At 41.2% G+C, this 19,833-nt stretch overlaps 1 protein-coding gene across 1 annotated transcript; it reads right to left on the bottom strand.

Annotated features, from left to right (window-relative positions):
* Positions 1–946: 946 nt before the first annotated feature.
* On the bottom strand, positions 947–19,151 carry REEP5 (receptor accessory protein 5). Its single transcript, XM_059837116.1, has 5 exons — positions 18,968–19,151; positions 18,766–18,859; positions 9,359–9,497; positions 4,866–5,034; positions 947–3,493 (listed from the first exon to the last, which is right to left on the bottom strand). Exons 1-5 carry the CDS (start codon positions 19,083–19,085, stop codon positions 3,444–3,446), a joined length of 570 nt encoding a protein of 189 aa, XP_059693099.1. The 5' UTR covers positions 19,086–19,151; the 3' UTR covers positions 947–3,443.
* Positions 19,152–19,833: the final 682 nt, after the last annotated feature.

Genomic DNA, 19,833 nt, shown 5'->3' on the forward strand with positions numbered 1-19,833 from the left:
TGCCCATTACAGAAAATTAGAATCTCTCATGACCTTCAAGGATTTGTGGTTTTGTTTTTAAAACTCCATTCTTCCTCCTTTGCATAAGGAAACTATTGTTTGTGGAATATGAAATGGGGGTGAAAGATGACTAAGGAATTAGTAATAAAAATTTTAGTTGATTCTCAGATTATTTAGAAAGAGTTGGCAAGACTGGAATGCAAACTCAAGAAACTTCGTTTTATTTGTCAAATTAAATGTTGTGAGGGTTTGACCTGACAAATACTAGTCTCACCTTCCACTACCTCAAAGAATTTCTCTGCTTTGTTAATTGGCTTCCTCTGGGTTGGAGAGTTTTCATTATTTTATCACTAGTGGTGATGTTATCATTGGTGGGGGAGGTTATGTTTTCCTGAACTTATTTTCCTTTTTTGCTGAGTTTGGAAAGGAGTCAGATAAAGCAGATGAAACGTCCTATTTAAAAGAGTGGCAACATCAGTCTTAGGTAAGTGTAACACCACTGCCAGTAAGTATTCAGCATTGTTTGTTGAGGTCATTTATAGAACACCAGGAAACCCACAGGAGAGGAAAATCTTCAAAATCCCTGTAGTTTACAGTCTTTCCTCTCCATGTTTCTAGAGAATCCTAAACCTTGATGATTCCTAGGTAAGCCAGGCTATGAAGCCTAGAATGATGCTCCTGGTGCTCACTGTTGGGAAGAGTTCTGCATCCCAAACTCTTCTGTAAGGGCCTGATGCTCTAAATCTGCTTGGCTGCACCTTCAGTTTGGCATGAGGCAGAGACACTTCCTTGGAGTTTAAGAGGTTTCTATTGGTTCCACAGTAATGAACTTCAGGGAGGGGAGAAAAAAGTGAATACCCTGTAAAGACCTTCTGCCTTCCTAAAGTAGCCAGGTTTTCACTGTTGAGGTATAAGGTTCTTAAGAAATACTGAGGCATCATACCAGTCCCATAAGAATCTCTTTATTTGTGTCCATTTTTATTTAGCACATTACAGCTTCAGCAAAGACATGGAGCAGATGTACCAACATTTGCACATAAATGTTGTGAAGACACAAAGAAAAGCACTGATCTGCGGGGCCAGCCCAGTGGAGTTACTTCCAGGAAAGGATAACTTGCTGCAGAAATTCAGTCATTTCTACTTGCATCAAGGCAAAAAAACAAGGGCAACTTCTGTTACCAACAGACTGTAGTTCTAATTCAAGTAGAAATCTGACAAAAGAGCACTGATTGTATGTGCTGATAATATCAAGTTGGTAGAGACAAGAAGTTGATTTAAAGCCTTTCAAGTTCTGAGAGATGCAAGGGACTGTTTCAACACTTACCTAACATCTACCTAGAATGTTTTATCCCCATTAATAACAGTGGAACTGTTAATTAGTATAAGAAATTAAAAGTAAATCCTGTCTCTACTACAAACATCATTATGCTTGAAAAATCTAAAATTTACTGTAAGCTTTTAGATAAGTAAGTTATGTAGTGCTTTGCACTGAAATCAAATAGTCTTTTAAGAATCCTCATTTATTTTCATCTAGTTACTTCTAATCTCAAGAAGTGAAACTAAATTACAGTGGCCACATGAGTGCTTTACATAGAGCTGATAGAGCTTAAACACAGGACTAAGATTTAATAAGGCTTACCCGAAAGTCCAGTGGGTTTACGACAGAAATTGTTAAGACAAGAAATTAAACCACTTAAATGGTGATACACTTCAAACTTTTTACATGCTTAGAACTTTGTTGTAAACTTTATCCTCTTCGGCATATCCCCTCCTAACAAAAAGTTGTCAAGGAACGATTAGCTAAGAAATCTTTCATTTTTTCTTCAAATGACAAACTGCATGCTGTCCTACAGAACATGAGGTACAGCAGGTCTTGTATTTCCCTATCCAAGCTGCCAGCCCCAAGGGCTATGTTTTCCAGCTCAAAGCTTAAAATGCTTTCTCTTATGACACTTCTACATCCCCTTTTATAAAACACATCTCTCCAGGTTAAAACTGACCTTCTGAGTTGCACTGTGTGCTTCACTCCTTTGCAGTTCTGGCATCTGAAAATTTACAATGTATGTTTATACAACAATTTGTTGCAGAAAGCCAGAAGTCCTCAAAACTTTATTTTAAGTCTTTAGAATTCAAGAACGTGTACTGGAAATAATTTTTATCCTATCAAAAGCTTAAGCTTTCTTTCTGCACGTTCTGTGTGCTCAGAACTGCCATACTATTACTCTAGACTTTAAAGAAATGTCAGCATTAAGATGAAAACATGGGAATTTCAGTAATTCATGCCTGATTAATTAATGTAATCATTTTTGTTGAAAATACCACAGTGTGAAAGAGCACAGATGCAAATCAAAGAAAAAAAAATTTTTTTTACATTGATTGTAAAAAAATCTCTTAATTCTCCTAGCAACTTTGGTTGCACTCTTACTGATTGGTCAGGAATATATCAAGTAACAACAAGAGCATCTTCACTCAGGAAGTTTAAGCATTCATACAAAGCTGTTCTTAGTATAGCCAGAAGAGACTACAGATCTTTATGAGCAGAAAAAACTTGAGGGAGTTGTAGTCTGTCCCCTTAATGATGTAATTCTGAGGACTGACATCCAAGGCAGCTGCTATTTTAGAAGGAATTCAGGAAGAAGTTTTTGTAATGCTACCACTCCTTAGCTAAAGGTGGCTCGTGCTTTTGAGTGTGATCTTAAAAAGCACTCTTTGAACAATTTTGGATAACAACTTGTTTTAACAAGAATAGGCAAGAAGTTGTATTTCAGTCACATTCTGTTAATTTTAATGCATCAATTTCTAGCAAATCACTTCAGGCCAAAATAAGTTTCATCATTCCATGGAAGTTATTCTTTCCTATATTTAGTATCCATCCATTTAAGAATACACACACTCTACCAAATACTGTGTTACAACAAAACATGCAACAGTGAATAATCTCTATAATCAGGTGCCTAGAACATGTAATTTCACAATTTACAGCTTTAGTGGTGGGGAATACATCCATTATGCCATCTCTCACAATAATTCCCTGTATACTCAAGAAGATCCATTCAGAATTTTCCCTATGAAATAGCTTTGTGCTACCAGATGCACTACAATCAAAGTGTTAAGAGTAATTTCATAGACAAAGAGACAACTAAAGTGCAGAGCCTGAGGATATATATACTTTTTTATTTATGTTACTGCAAAAAGAGATTACTGAAAGACTTCTTCTGCATGAAGATGAATAAAATATTTTCATTAAGCTTCAGATGCTGCCCACTGCATTGCTTTTAAATAAAAATGCATACTCTCTATCAGTCACAGCAAAGTAGTAAGTAAACTTACAGCACATTCCTTTAATATATCAAAATGTTTCCAAGGCAATATTATTGAACTTATACCACAGTCCCCAGTAACATCAAGCTGCACAAAGGAGGTGGTAGGGAAACATATCCAGTTTAAGTGCTCTTCTTTTCTTCACCCAGCAAGTTCACTGTTGCTTTCTTGGCTGCAGGAAAATAAAATCAAGTTTAATCACAGACCTACAGACAATGTGGATTATTAAATATTCTCGAACTGCATGAAAAAATATTTCCTTTTACTCACAAGAGAAAGAACACAGAAGAAAATCATAGCTTTTGTATATACCTAGATATAGTGATAAAACTATCATTAAAACATTAAAAAATAAAACATAAGTAAGGAGCAGTACAGTAACTATGGTATTGTTAAAACAGGGCTGCTCGTAGTGTTAAGGACATACAGGTTTGCAGTAAGAATTATAATGATAAAACAAGCTTGGAATAATGCTAATTATTATGTATGTACACACATATGTTTGTACATACATATGTGTATGCATGGTTTCCTTAAAAAAAGGCTGTTTTGTTTTGGTGGGGGGTTTTTGTTTGTTTGTTTGTTTTGTTTTGTTTGTTTTGGTTTGTTGCTTTTTTTTTTTTGTAGAAATCTTTATACATAAAAATAGGAAAAAGAAAGAATAAATGATGAAATGATGACAGGAAAATCCCACATGCAACATGGAAGGACATTAATTAAGATGCATGCCTAGCAATAAGGACTCTGAAAGAATCATGCAGCAAAATTTCCAAGAATAGTTGAGCAAGGCAGATCTTTTAAACAGACAGGAAAACTGCTTAAGTTGGTAAGATGAAATGAGGCTGCATTCATGGTTTGGTGGAAAGGAGAATTAAATGCTTTCAAATAGCATATAGATAAAATTCCCTTCCAGTGAAACTTAAAAAACCCTTTATTTTATCTACTTAATACATTTCCTTCTCTTATCCATAAAACCATCATCAGATATTTTAGAATGAAAGGGTTCACAACAGAATGCAAGGAAATAAAAAACTTAAGCAATCTACAGGCTGTTATAACATGTAAAAATAAAACGTAAGCAATTCCTTTAAGAGGAGTCCTTTGAACTCCAGAAGAAGGAAAAATGCAAAAATATATACATGGGAAAACTGCACTTTCCATGCTGCTGTTAATTGCTTACTGCACAACTGGGAGCCCCTCTATACCACCAGGTATTTGAGGAGTATTTCAGGAGATATGAGGATACACTAAAACAATAACTATAATTATTGAAGTTATGTCTGCCTCTAGAGAGAATATTTTTAGTGGTGTGTATGGTGGGAAGACACAAAAACAATTCAATTTCTTCAACTCATTCTAGCCTAACTGCAATTCCAGAAAGCAAGATCCACTGCAACCCCCATTTCCCAAATCTGACTCCTCCATTACAATTCACAGAGTCCTCTGGCAATTTATTTTTGTTTCCTCCAAATGATGAATATTAAGTGAGCTCCCCAGTGCAATTCCCCCTACTTGCTGTGACCAGTGAAGGGCCTTTTGCTCACCCTCTTTAGTGATGGTGTCTGCAGTCTCTGCAGCCTTGTCTTTCAGGTCCTGCACAACGCTGTCCAGCTGGGCCTCGTGCTTCAGGAAGAAGGGACGGATAATCCGGTGGTAGAGGAACTCTGCCCCATTGGAAGGGCTTGGAGCCATGCACCACAGCAGGAAGCCACACTGTGAGAAGGAGAACATTGGCCTGAGTGGAAGGAATCATGAGTAGGAGACAAGGTGCCTTTCCTAAGTGCCAGAGAAGCGAGCACAGTGAGAACAGTGAGTCATTCCCTGCGCAGTCTGGGCTCCAGCAGGGCGCACACCAGGACAGCTGCACACAGTCAATCTCGACACTGGAATAACTTCATGGATAGGTACATGAAAGAAAAAAACCATCAGAATCTCTCAATATTTCTAAAACACATGGCACAGGCCTCACTGAATGTCTCGGTCCCTAAATGAACTCAGTTCAGCCAAAACACATCCCTTTCCTCTCTGCCTTGAAAACACAGTGGGGGAAAGAACAGGATTGTGTGTACCCCAGAGGTCAGTTGATAAGGAGGAAAGATAAGCCCAAGCTACATACAGTGCACAAACAAGACCAATGCCTCTGGATTACAGTTCAGGTATAGCTTTTAGAGCACCATCTGCTCTCCAGAAAAATCGAAGACCACAGTGTGGGGTCATGTTTCTGCATCTTACAAAAGGGGATTGGAAAGAAATTATTACAGGTACTACAAATCCCTGTCTTTACTACTAAAGCACTTTTATTTGGCTTCAGTTTCACTGCAATACACCACACAAAGACAGTCATGCAGAGCAAGAAGAAACATTTAAGGAACAAGGAGTGCCATAGACTAAATCTGCTTGAGCAATGAAAATACATATAAAATTATTTTGCAGGATAAAACTGCAACAAAATTAAGTACATTTTCCCAGCATTTGTACAGTTCTTTCTGTACACAAACAGTACAGTATTATTCCTTGTCAAAAGCCTCTCCAGGAAATGAAGGCATAGCAGTTTTTCTCAGACTACTCTTTCCTGAAACACAAAACAGCCTCAAAACATGCCTTGTTTTCATGTTAGACAGGATTCCATGTTTGAGGATTCCCATACATCCCTGGGCAGAAAGGAATCAAAACACACAGTCTTCTTCAAGGAAGGTATCAAAATATTTTGGAATTTGTCTCCTCTGTTCCTTCCCAACAAGGTATACAGAGACTGAATCTTCTCTAGGTTCTACTCTTCACATCTGTAACATTTTGGCTTTGCCTTCTCTGTAGTGCCAGACCAATTTACTATCCTTTTGGGTAAGCATTCAGCTTTCTTCTTTAAACCATTTGATTGTGGTATCAAGACAAAATGACTGAATGGAGTGTTTGCCCAGAAGAGAAAGAAAGGTTTTTTAAATAAAGTATTCACCAGAGAGATTGGCCCATCAGGAAAATTCCAATGAAGTAAAACAAATAATTCAACATGCAATAAAATCTGGCACTAGTAAGTAGCAGCTGATGAATTATTAAGTATGGTCAGAGAAAATAAAGGCAAAAAGTGCCTTTATCAATATAAATACTGATTTTCAAAAGCTTCAATTCTTTGGAACTTAACATAACAGAAAGACTACATGGTGCTATCTTATGTTGCTACCTTTCATTAAAAGCTGAGAAGGGCACTGACTTTATTTCCTGTTCAAGAATATCTGATCAATTACTGATAGTTACTTCTCCAACAAAACTGTACAAGTATCTCAACTTCTACAAAAAAAAAAAGTTGGTTCTCCTTTGTTTTATAAAAAATCCCTCAATTGTGAGTTCTTCTAAAACCAAAAGAAATAGAAATTTCCCTTTCCCTGCCTAAGAACAAAATTAGCAATTTGGATTTGACAGCTTTGTCCCACTCTAGCTGAGACACAGGTAATTATAGATTTGTTCTCAAATACCTCTTACTTTTGAATTGTACTGCAACAGATGTTTATATACATTTTCTACTGGACATGTACCAAAGTTGAGATTCTCACTCGTTTGAAAGCTTGAAAATGTTAGACTGCTAACTCAGTTTATTTTACCCCTATCTCTCATGAAACTGAACTAACATAGGCTATTGAAAATAAAGAGGGTTGTAAGAGGCTCCAGCAAGCTCAGAGTGATAAAATTATTAACTGGAAAAAAAAACCAAAAAAAACAAACCCAACATATATTCTTTGCAACCCTCCACATCAGACAGAGGAGGGAATGGAATTCACCTGAGCTCAGTCTGGCTCACTTGGACCTGTTCCTAGCATCTGGCTTTGTCCTGGCAGCACCAATTTTGTTCAGAAACAGCATTACAGTATTCCAAGGCAGAGCCATTAGTGGAGTAAGGGAGTAAGGAATCCCTCTCACTCCCATTACCAAGAATGGGATGATAAACTCTGCTGCTTTTACTGGCTACTGCACTCTAATACCTGAATGCCACAGAAATCTTTAAAGCCTGAAGAGAAGTATTTAAAAACAAATCATAAGCACAAGAAATTATGAGCTGCATGCATATCCTATGCTTCAGAGATAAACAAGATAAATAAGAACTGGGCGTTACCAAAAAAAAAAAAAAAGCCCATACAATCCAGCATCTGGAGAACAAAAGTGTACACAAACATCATAACATATTTGAAGGAGTTCTTCAACATTCCTTTCTCCTACCCATAAAATTGCCTAGTCTGCTGAAAACTTGAATGTCACAGAGTCTATATCTGGACTTTGGGGACTCTGGAAGCAGCAGTGCTCAATGTTTCAGCCATGTGCATGAAGGTATTTTAAGATACTGAGCAATTAAGTCTGGAGTGGGAGCTACAAGCCACATAAATAGCCGTGAACACACAAATTTAGCACATCTTAAGAATGAAAGAAAGCTCGAAATTTTCATGAATGAATATCTGGGCTTCTACTTCATGAAAGAGATACAGAGATATCATAACTACCCTGCAAGAGGCTTTAGTTCACGGATGGAATGAAGTGTGGAAGCTGCCTGATTCCTCCTTTTCCTCCTGTGGAGTAATCTCTATCTTTCCACCCATTCAGTAACACTTTCTGATTCTCAACCAACACCTGCCTGCCTTTGTACAAGCCTCTCCTACAAACCTCTACTGAGAGCAAACACTCGGCTTCTGTGTGCCTTCTGCAGCAATGGTATTGACATGAGTCCTTGTGCTTGCTTTTGCAGAACTGAGAAAAGTGTCTTTCCCTTGATTACAGTACTATTTGTAACTGTGACACTCCTGATACCATTTTATCAGAGCCATTTGTGGTCTTTATTTGGAAAGTCAACCTGAATTTCAGTTGTGTGCTCTTCAGAAAGAGAGCTGTGGTGGCATGAAGAAACTGTTGCCACATCTTTTTCCACTAAGAATTTAGAAAAGAAGCTCTGAAAATACACTGTATGAATTCTGAATTGTGAGCATATACCACTGCAGATGATGGATTAAAGTAATAATTCTACTAAAGAAGAAGGTGTCCAAATGATTGCCACAGTTGAGGCTTGTTAAATACTGAAAAGGAACAAGGCAGACATTGTAAATGAGCTGTCGCAGTGAAAATTTTTGTCTATAAAATATTGCATTTCCTGAAAACAGCTTTTGACATTGTCAGGTCTTATCATTAAAATATTAAATGACCCCACCACAATAGCTGACAAGTAAATTGTTTTAACAACTTTGGTGTGGCTAAACCAGGCTAACAAAACAAAAGAGAAGGAAGAGAACAGCCCACTGAACCAGAAAACTGGTAACAGTTTTTTGAGATAAAGAGCAGGCTCTGCAGCAAGCTAAAATGTCTTTTACTCAACAGCACACAGAGTGATCAGCTATCTCCTAGAAGAATTTAACATATTAACATTTACTGACACCTTAGATCACAAACAAAGCTTGGAACACATTAACCAAATCATTGCTGGTAGTCAAACCACACTAACAAGTGCACATTAGCAACTATCTCCTCTGATACCCACCAGTTCCTTTCAGGAAATTGAGCTTAATTAAAAATTAAAACTGTAGGACAAACTGTTCTTGTGTTCCAATTTCCATCTTTGCTCCAATAGCACAGATGTTATGACCTCCTCCAACAGCCTTCATGACTTTATTCTCCATTTTTACTAATCCACTTAAAGCAAAAATAGAGCCACTCTTCAGGGCTTACTACATCATTTGTCCAGACTGACCTGAGCACCAAGAGAAAGAACTGTCTTTGGTTTGGTTGTTTTTCTTTCTTTATGAGACAGTTCCACTGTCTTCTTTCCTAAAACCCAGCAGACCTCTCCCAGCTATCCCAACTTCCCCTCCTGCATCACAAAACCCTCAGCTGTAAACAGATCACTTTCACAGTAATAAATTACACATAACCTGCATGTAAAAAGAAGGTGGGACCTGGGTTTGATTCCAAATGAATCTGTTGTCATCTACCCATTCCTGGAGACATTAGATCAGTGGTATCAAAAGGTCCCATTTTAGGAGAGGGGTCACATGAATTAACGTACCTTTAGCATGTAGTAGAAAGGGAACCATGACAGAAAGATGTCAGAGAAGAATTCAGCTATGCTGAAAATGCCATACACAACCCAGTAAGTCAGCCACTGTGTGTCATCATCTTTGTTGGGACTTTCAATGGCCTTGATTCTGCAAGGAAAATAAATCAAGTGAGCGGAACAGTAGCATCAGTCTCATCTATAATGGTGAAGATTTTATGACTCAGATTCTTTGTTATATGTGACTCCCCATATTTTAATTACACAAAGAAAACCAATTAGCATCTATTATACAGACAGTGTGTCAAGATCTTTGAACAGCAAAGATTTTCCTTATATACCACACTTCAAAACTAAAAGATACTCAAGATATTTCTACCTCTGGGATTACAAGGAGGAAAAAAACAAAACAAACAAAACCAGTGAGCATTCCGACCTTGCTCACAAAACATTTTGAGGGGCAAGAAAGAGAGGGGATAATCTTTGGGCATGGTTCCAGTTCTGGAGGCATTGTGGTAATCCTGATCAGAAGGCTACTGTACATCAGAGCACTATTGATCCACATAACAGACAGCCTGAGTGAGCCCAGTCCTGTGAGGCACAGAATTCCAGTGATCACAATACCTGCCAGGCCTTGCCTGTACCCATGAGTGACTATCCTCCTTCTCTGGCAGTCAGAAAGGAATGATGAACAGAGCTGCTGTCTTGGATGAAAAATCCTACAATACCTTAAGTTATCAAAATGGGGTAGCCTTGCCTCCAGGCAAGGCCTGCACAGTGGGCTACGTGTGGATCAGAAATTCATTCAGTGCTACACAGCTTGGGGTTCCCAGCAGCACCAGTGGTATAAAACTGTCTATACTATTCTGGTTTTTTTACATAGTTAGCTCTAATAAACAGCATTTTAAATGTATTCATACATGCACTAGATTCCTCTTTGAAAAGGTAAACTTATCCATAAGATTTGCTCTCAGTCCTGAGAAGCACTTGGTCTACATAAGCAGAGGGGATACAGATCCATATGCTGAGGAATATGTATCTGCATCACCCAATGTAATGCTCTATAAATTAATTCCTACAGGACTTGCAAAGTCTGATGTAGACTAGAGTATGAAGAACAGAGTAAAAAAAAACTCTACTAAAGTATTGGACTTTATACATAATGATTTAAGGGGCTTTTGCTCTCTATCTGCTATGAGAATGCAGTTCCAGTTCATATAGTTTTACAAAACAGAAACTAAAAGATGCACATATGCTCTTTCAGTAAAAGTAGTGCAGTGGAGTTTCTGGAGCCACTAAATTCCAGATTAGCACTGTAAGAAGTTTTAAAAGAAAATACTAGCAAACCTAAGCCTGATAATTTCAAGCTTAAGAGTTTTAGAGAGCATTTGTCCTCTCCACTTATGCTAGAGGATTAAAATCTGTAGACTCAGTGTAATGGATTTAGTTTAAATTCTTGTATCACTTCTTCCTCTAATATCAGCTGTATTGTTTCTGAAGCAGCATGTGTGAAATGTACCAGAAGTGCCAAGTTTTCTGTTATTTCCCTTAAAAACGGAGAGTTAAGGAGGTTTACAAGGCAGAAATCACAGAGTTGGCCGTAAGTCCATTTCCTGGTCTGTGAGTTGAGAAATGCCATGGATTCTGTCAGTTCCTAGTTCTGTAGGTTAGGGGTGAGCAGGGGGAGTTGGGGGAACTAATTCCTGTGACAGGGTGTATGTTTTAGCAAAAGCACTGGCAAACCCACCACATGCAGAGGGAGCTGGCACAGCTGCTGGATCGAATTACTTTGAAATGCAGTACAAGGATCTGATACTTGACTCCTGCATTATTTCTGCTGGAGTGTGAGGCTGGACAGCAGCATCCTGCAGTGGGAAAAGCAGCAGCCCTTGCCATGCCCCATCAATAAGGGGATCTTACCAACACACAGCACCAGCACAACTGGAAGAACAGGTTTTCCACGGGTCTTGCAACAGCAGGTCTAATTCCTGCTATTCCTATCATCACAGGCAGCCCTAGTCCAAGCAGTTCCAAAGGCAGTGACAACTCCAGCTGCTCCTACTCCCACTAAAGCACATCTTTTCCACACCCACACTTCTGAAGTATTCTTGTCAGACCAGGTGAGGGGGTTGTACAAAAACAGCCCCTGGACATCACAGGAGTTAAGAAAGAAGGCTATAGATCTATTTTCAATGTGTGAAACTGCACTTCTGGAGGAAAAGAAAAAAGTACACGGACTAATAGGGATGCCTGGGTGGTGGATAAATGGAGCAGAGAAAGAAACCAATTTCAAACTTTCTCAGTGTTAAGGAAAACTTGCTGTAGAGGTTCACCATGTGAATTCCTTTAGTTCTGACAATTTCTCATTAGAGGCAGAGAAAAGAAGGCTTATATTACCACAACAAGCATCCTAGCTTAGTATTAGTGAGAAAATACTTTGCAGTTAACCTGCCAGCAGTCTTCCTGTTTTCCAGTCACCATATATGAAGTGAAGTCATATATAGATTTAAGGGAGCATTGTTTCATTTTCCTTTTTAACATTATTAAAATCATCTCAGTAACCATGAAAATCAGCTTTCATTAAAAAAAAAAAAAAGCTTAGAATCTCCAACTTTGTGGCAAAAGGCAGATGGCATATCACTGTGTTAATGCACCACACTTTATTACCTTCTCTCCTCTGGAAACAAATGGCCTTTGAGAGCAGTGCCATGGGTGTTCTCCCTTTGAACATTCACCATCTGCTGCTGTAGTTCCTTAGGGGATACATGAACAACAAGCTTTTTTTGTCAGACAGCCACAAGCAGCAGCACTACAAGTAGTCAAAGCCCCATCTGATTTAGCCAGCTGATGTACAGAGCATTAAATCCACACGTGGCTGTTTTCTTACACGCTGTAGGGAACAGCACATCTCCCCTCCTTCTGCAGTGGTCTGATATTGGTGGGCAAGGTCGGGGCAGCACCCTGCCAGAGCCAGCAGGGAACAGCCATGTCAGCTCAAACTGCTCCTGCGAGCCATGGCTCCAGTCCCAGTCAGGGAGAGAGGGAGGGGGGAAAAGCAGGTTACAGCAGGGCCATCAGTGAATGAAAGTTTTAATTGAAGTCAAGGAAAGGCAAGTATTTTATAAATATCCTGCTTTGGACTGGGGACTGTGTGCCTCAGATGAGAAGAGAGAAATCCAGCATAACACGTGCCTGTTGAATAAAAGGGCAAACGTTACCTCCATCCCTTGCTACTTACACACTATTTCAATAGTAAGTCACAGAAAATAAATAGTATTCACCCAAGAACAAGCACAGTAAGTTATGTAGAATATCTGAACAGAGAGGGATTTTTTTATCCATTTATAACTACACTTTTTTCAACATGAGAATCACACCATGATTAAACTTAGTCTTCCAAGTTATTCTAGAGGTATTATGCTGGTGTAGTGCCCGATATAATTAAGCTTAGGAGAGACATCATAGACATTACTTTAAGCCAAGAACCCTTCATCTCCATGTTAGGTCAGCAATCAAGGCTCATATTCAATATGCAATCTCCATCAATAAGTGAAAATTACAGAGCAAGAGGCACTGACACTACACCCTACTTTAGGATTGCCTTCTTCTAAATTATTTCTGTGCTGCAAGAGCATATAAGTCAGCCTCGTGAACACATTATATCAATATTTTCTAACAAAAGAAGGACCATCCAAAGACAATAGATTCATGTTTTAAAAAATTATATAGCTTCGTCTAGTGCTGATCTGATTAAATTCCACCTTAGTTATGCATAGTAATTACATATCCCAAAGGATTTTTAATACTGCTTAATCACCAACTGTAGAGGACTTTAAATAGAGACTCAAACAACTACTTACAGTAGTTCTGCACCTTGGAGGTAAAAGCAATCACTAGGAACAGCTCCAGTAGTCTGGAGAGTAAAAACCACAGCTCAGTTATTTTAAAAACAGCTGCCTGACCAAGAGTGAAAATGACCTGCTGTGGGTCAGCACTGTGATGGATGGGGAGCCAAGAGAAACTTCATATTCAGCCAGATCTGTTCCCCAGTAACCCTGCTAACTGGTTGTGCCAAGAGGGAAGAGTAGAGGCTGCCACATTCTGTAGCAGCCCAGGGTTCCCATCCGTGCTGTACTTACAGTGTCAGAGCACTGGCTCAGCTTTGACCCTGTGCATCCTAAAATCAGTCAAACTTTACCCTAGATCAATTGTGGCTACTTATCCTGTTACTGATAGTAACAGACACTGGTCTAATTTTAGTGAGTTGCCAAGTGGAGTTCTTTCACTTAGATCATCTGACTCATTTCAACAAAAAAAAAAAATCAGCTCTTTTCCAAGAAGAGACTGTCGCTCCTCAATTAGCTCTGGCATAACAAATCATTTGTTACAGTAAATTCACACATATAGTACTCACAGGCTAAGTTATGAGTTTGTAGTTGGGATTTTACTGATCAGAGTCCAGATCTGGGAGGCATAAATAAAGAAATGCCAAATTTTATTGCTGTGGTCGCATGTGAAGCAATCACCCTTATCCCTGTAATTTACAAGTGAACCTGAGGATTCTCATATAAATAAAGTTACAGGTTCAAGGCAAAAGATCAGTCTCCCTTAAACCCAGTGCTCATGTTGTAGCTGGGAAAGACTGGACCATTTTGTGCATCCTTCCTTCAGTTTTCTGGTCAGTGCTATATGAAGTGAGTAGGTGGGCATATTTGTCATACTCTTAACCAAGCGTAAGTTTGGGGTTGGTTTTTCTTCATTTAACTTAAAAACCCATGAAATCACCTATCTTTCTCGAGCTTATGCCTACTGGTCTGCCCCAACTCTTTACAGCCGTTTGTAAAATAATAGCACTTCTAGCTATGTATCCAGACACCCACAGAGAATCAACACTCCACTGCACCACAAACTTCCTTAGCCTGGTGCCTCCCTGCCATCCTCATGTCAGACTCATCCCGGCAGGCTGCCTCCCTGACATCTCACATCATTTCACTGTAACAACTACTTGTGCCTTTGGATTCACTTTATCATTTTGGCTTCCACATCACTATCCATCACCTAAAAGCCTTCTGCTTTCCATCCTTCTTCCTCCTCACTGACTGCAACAGCAGTCATGCACTTGCAGATATAGAAAAGATCTTCCTGCCAACTGCACTTACACAACTGCTGTGATTTAAGTCTACCAGTTCCCCTCTCTCACAATTTTGAGGATCTAGCAGAAGGGATCAGAAAAACTCATCGAGGACAGCAAGGGAGGGTTTCACTGACCATGCACAGACAGATATTATTAGAAGACACCAAAAAGCTACATGACAGTAGTACAAAGGGTTCTAACTGTGTTTCTGGAAAGGAAATGGGGACTGAGGCAGCAAGAGGAACACATGCCATTTTGTTTTCCCATGGAGTCCTACAGCCTACATGTTAACTCAACACAAAGCTAGATTCCTGAAAAAAAAGAGGGGGAAAAAAGCAGGCATCTTCTCATTTCACTGCTCTCAGCTCATTCTTGGCCTGCTCTCTGCTGGAAGAACTATTTGTAGGGCCAACCAATCAGTCAGTTCCCCAGTTCTTTTGATTCAGGTCAAAACCAGCTTCCCAAAACACAATCCCACACATGTTGGCTCTTCTGCAAGAATTAAGATGTGTTAGTGCTTCAGTTCAGAGTAGACCCATCCATATAACAAACACCTTTATATTTTTAACCTATAAGCAAGATTTGGAAGTAAAATCAAAATTTTCATACTGTTTTCACAGTATTAGACTCCCTGAACCTAAACACTTGCTTTCTTTAGAAAGGAAAGCACATAATTTGTCCAAATTACTGATAAGATGGTTTATAAACATGGCACTCTAAAACCTAAAAACCAAAAAGTAAGTGTGCTTGGACGAACTGATTTGGCAGGACATATTAAAAAAAATTAAAATACCCTTTTTAGTGTCTGAAGTGTCAGATTACTAGGCACAAGAGAAAACAGTACAAGTGCAGACAGATTTGAAAATTTTCTACTTATATTTATACTGAGCATTGTGAATCTGGTTAGATATGTCAGCTCTCTCAAATCATATTTATAAGCAGCAGCAGACCATTACTCCTGAGCCTTGGCACATCATGCATGGTTTTTCATGAAGGAAGAAAGTAAGCATTTGCCTTAAAACTCGTTAAGAGAAATTTGCTGTTCTAGTTGTCAAGAAATACACAAACAATTTAATCTTTTCTAAATAACTGTCACCAAAGAAAAGCAGTGTTCCTGTTTTAAAGGCATGAAAGAGGAAAAGGAGCTAGGAGACAGACTCAAGACACCATGACAATATTCAAACTTCAGTTGAGTCCTTATACTTCTCTGCAACCAATCCAGATTGTTTCCTGCTAGCAAAATGCTACAAGCAACATTTACATAGTAAAAACAGCTAAAGTGAAGTAACAGCATAAAATTAGCCAAAGCAGAGAGAGGCATTCTTGTACTATTCTGCTTTTCTCTCTTGAAGACACTAGTAATTAGTTCAGACATTTTACTGCCCAAAGCTATTTTCAAGTTCGCAATTTTTAAACCAAGCATGACAGCACTTAAGAATTTTCCAATCCTTTGCACACACTTCTTAGTCATCAAAGGCTCCCTTCCTGCTTGCACTCTAATTCTTCCGAGGCAGTTAACCACCACTAACTATGGGTGGAGCTACATTTGAACACGCTAGCTCTGGAAAGTTTAGAGAAGCAGTGAAAATGCTGGCAATGGTATTTAAGCACTTGCCAACACTCACTTTTTCCATCTCTAGCCTGATTACTGCCTTGTGCAGTTAAAACTTGCTAGAAGTTTAAACAGTTGTGTCTATCATCTGTGGCAAACTTTTCAGTGCTGGTCTACTGCAACCACAATTAAATGTAAATTAAGTATTAGATTTCAACTTAAAATTATTTTTTCTCTTTCATCACATAGCACTTACAGACTTCCAAGGAATGAGAGCAGAGATTGCCTGACCTGTTGGGAAACAGCTAGAGAACTACTCCTTCATTTTGCTGATGTCAAGGGTCTGAGGTGGGCCCTTGCTATGACATGTCATGTGGATGTTCAGGGAGATTTTTGTATTGCCAAAAAAGAAATTCCCCCATGTATGAAACCATTAAGATTTACCCAAGGCAGAGCTGAAGGTGAACAAGGAGTAAAGAGGGAAACAGCTGTGCCTGCTTGAAGCTGTATCAGGCATTAAGCAGGGAGCTGCCCCCTCCCCTGGCACTGGTTTGCACCACAGTGATGAGAACGTGGGCAGCAGTGCAGCTGCAGCTGCAGCACTTCACCCCATCTGCTGGGTCTAGCAGTTAGAGCCTCCAGCATTTCTCCTCTGACATTCACACCTGCTGCACTGCACACACCACAGCGAATAGAGAGAATGACACCGACCAAGGAAAATAAACTGCAGGTTTATACAAAACCTGACAGGCAGATTCCTGCACAAAACTGTCCCGATTTCATGCATCTCCATCAATAAGTGTCAGAATTAACTCTGAGCTGAGAGTCTCCAGGTTTACTGTGACTCCAATATATTTCCTTTCAGGAAAGCATAGAGATGGACAGTAATTACCATGACTAAAGTAACCCAGAACTGAAATCCTAGTAAAACAGACTTGGAACATGTCTGTGGATCACCCATTAGGCAGCCTGTTTGCCATTTTAAACAGCTGTAAAGACTGTTGATGCCCCTTGCAGAGCACAGACCTCTCCTTCATGAGTGTCCACTCCTTCATGAGTGCCTTTTCTGCTGACAGAGAACTTGACCCACAACTTTGTCCCTGGCCATGGCAGGGTGGCTGGAAGTACATGACCTTCAGGGTTCCCTTCAACCCAAACCATTCCTGGTTTTCCTCTTAAACAATTCAGTTACTGCTAATGGAGAAATGATACACTGAACTACTTTACAAAAGAAGAAAGTAAATTAACCAAGGAAAAGTAACCTGCTTCTTCTCTTTCAGTGCCTTTCTGAGACATTTCAGGCTTGGTTTCATTGTTGAACCACCTGTGTAAACATCAAACTAACACCCTGCACAATACATTCCATTTACAGCTCCTGACCTCTTCCAGAAGCCACAGCTTTTAGAGCAAAAGGCATTTGAGGGTGTGTGCAGCTGATGAGAACAGCTGAAAACTGTTATCTGTTCAGTGCTAGGCAGCAAATCCACTACTGTCAGTTCATACAGCAGGCTCTTCATCTGCCTTTCCAAAGAGGATAGAGAGGAATAAACAAACCACTCTGGGTAGTGTTCATCACGTAATTCCCACACAACCATTTCAATGTTTTTAAGGTTTGTTGGCTGATATTTCCCCTTTCAGATTTTAATGAGAGAATACTTTTAAACTAATCTTTTCACTAAAAATTTTCGTCTGGGAAACAAAACCTAAGTTTCTCCAGTTCTTGGCCTGTAATCTCCAAAATAAGTGAACACCAGGAACAGCATTTAAGAAAACATTGTTTGGTCTTAAGCATCACAACCACGGGATGTTTCAAGAGTATAAAACAAACTGAATCTCTCACATCTCTAAAAAAAAAAAAAACGATTTTGTATTGTCCAGGATCCAATTACAGAGAAGATATTTGTAAAAGCTGCTGACTGTATTTAAATAGAGTTACATAAAAGGCAAGCACTGTGTTTCAACAATATTGCAGTCCTGCTGGGAAGGACTTTATTTGATAGATGTATTAGGTTACATAGGTTTTATCTAGTACGTTTCTGCAGTCTTTTGGATCATACTCGACTGTGGTCCTGCCTAACAGGAAATACATTTTGGTCTAAAGGACTATATAACGCATGTGAAAGATATCAGTTACTTTGTTTTTAAAAGCTCTTCCTCTGAAAAAGGAAGTATTTCAAAGTCTTTCACGCTCGAGAGGAGTTCCAGCGTTTTCCTTCCCCACTCCCCCCCACCAGCGAGGCAGGTTTGGAGTAAACAGCACTCCTTAATGCACGCCTGTCTCCAGCCCATCACCCGGTACTCGATACCAGGCGATGCGCCAGTGCCTCCCTGCGCCCCGCTCAAACTATGCGAGTTTAACAAACACCCTCAAAGGGGCGACCCTCCCTCCCGTACGGTCCAGCTTCCCGCTGGAGACGACAAAGCTGGGAGCCCAACCCCAAAGCACAACCCGCAACAGGAACTGGTCATCAAGTGTGGAAACCACCCAGCGTCTCCCATCTGTAACTCCGGCAGCACTCGCCGCATGGGAGAAGCCTCGTTCTTCACCTGGCACCTGTACCTGCTCACGGAAAGGGGTGGCCGGCAAAACCAACACTTTGGCGCACGGTGCCGGAATGCCACCCCAGACAGGCTGGCTCGGCACCGCCGCAAGTGATGCGATTTTGCAACCGCATCGGCGGGTGGCACCCGGAACCATGGCGTGGCGCAGGGGGCAGGAGTCGCGACACTCACGAGATGTAGGCGGGGTAGGCGAAGCCGATGATGTTGCAGAGCAGGGACGCGCCGTATCCCACCACCAGGTACACGGCCACGACGCCGAGGATGCCTGAGGAGAGAGCAGAGAGCCATCAGAGCCCGAGGGACCGCGGCGAGGAGGCGCGGGCAGGGCGCGGCCGCCCATCGGGGAGCCGGCGGGGCGGCGGCCGGGGCTCACCGGTGGCGATGTAGGTGCGGCTGACGCCGGTCTTGCTCTCGATCCGCTCGAGTACGGCGGTCATACAGTTCTTCTCGTGTAGGAAGCGGTCGAACCGCTGCCGCATCGCCGCGGTCATGGCGCTGGTGCCGCCCGCTCCGCGCCGCAGCCCCGCGCTCCCCGCGGCCGAGCGCAGGCGCCGCCCCGGCACCCAGCGCCCGTCCCCGTGGCGCCGCGCCCGGGGGCGGTGGCGAGCGCCCGGGAACCATCTTCCGCCGGCTGCGGGCCCGCTCCGAACCCGCCCCTGCGCGAAATGGAGGTCTGGGGACGCGCCCCGCCGGGGCGCACCCGGTTCCCGGCTGTTTTGGGGGGCCCCAGGCACAGGGCTGGATGCAGCATCGGGCGCGGTGCGCGCAGCACGTGTGCCCTCGCCACCTCCCGCCCTTCTTGCCCCGCCGGCAGGGGTAGATTTTTAATCCTGGAGGGGGGCCAGGGACATAGGTCCCTGCGAGGATGGTGCGCCTTGTTCAAGTAATCAAACAGACGAGACCCCTGTGTCAAAGATGGCAAGGGGAGGAGGCCACGCACGGAGCCGGCTCCAATTGCCTACAAGTGCTAGAATGTCCCCCCACCCCCAAAATCAGCGCGTGATACCATACACCGTGAGCAAAACTCAGAAACAGATGGTAGGCATTGATGTGATGTGGAAGAAAGGTTATGACAATTTACGGATACCCAAAAGGCGCATGTGACCACACCGGGGGCAGCAGCGCATTGCTGTAACTGTACCCTGGAATTTATGGTGTGTGCGACGTTCTTGACAACTAAATATAATTTGTTGGCTGTGATGTAGTCCTGGAAACTTCCTCGGCTGGGCTGACTCTTCT

This window comes from Haemorhous mexicanus, chromosome Z (genome assembly GCF_027477595.1).
Source record: "Haemorhous mexicanus isolate bHaeMex1 chromosome Z, bHaeMex1.pri, whole genome shotgun sequence".
Taxonomy (NCBI): domain Eukaryota; kingdom Metazoa; phylum Chordata; class Aves; order Passeriformes; family Fringillidae; genus Haemorhous; species Haemorhous mexicanus.

Bases quoted from the DNA above. Each gene is read 5' to 3' on its own strand.
- REEP5 (XM_059837116.1), bottom strand. From the start codon at position 19,085: ATGACCGCGGCGATGCGGCAGCGGTTCGACCGCTTCCTACACGAGAAG. The intron at 18,860-18,967 runs GTGAGCCCCGGC...CTCTCTCCTCAG, and splicing joins CCGCACCTACATCGCCACCG to GCATCCTCGGCGTCGTGGCC. The intron at 9,498-18,765 runs GTGAGTGTCGCG...TTTTCCTTGCAG, and splicing joins GCCTACCCCGCCTACATCTC to AATCAAGGCCATTGAAAGTC.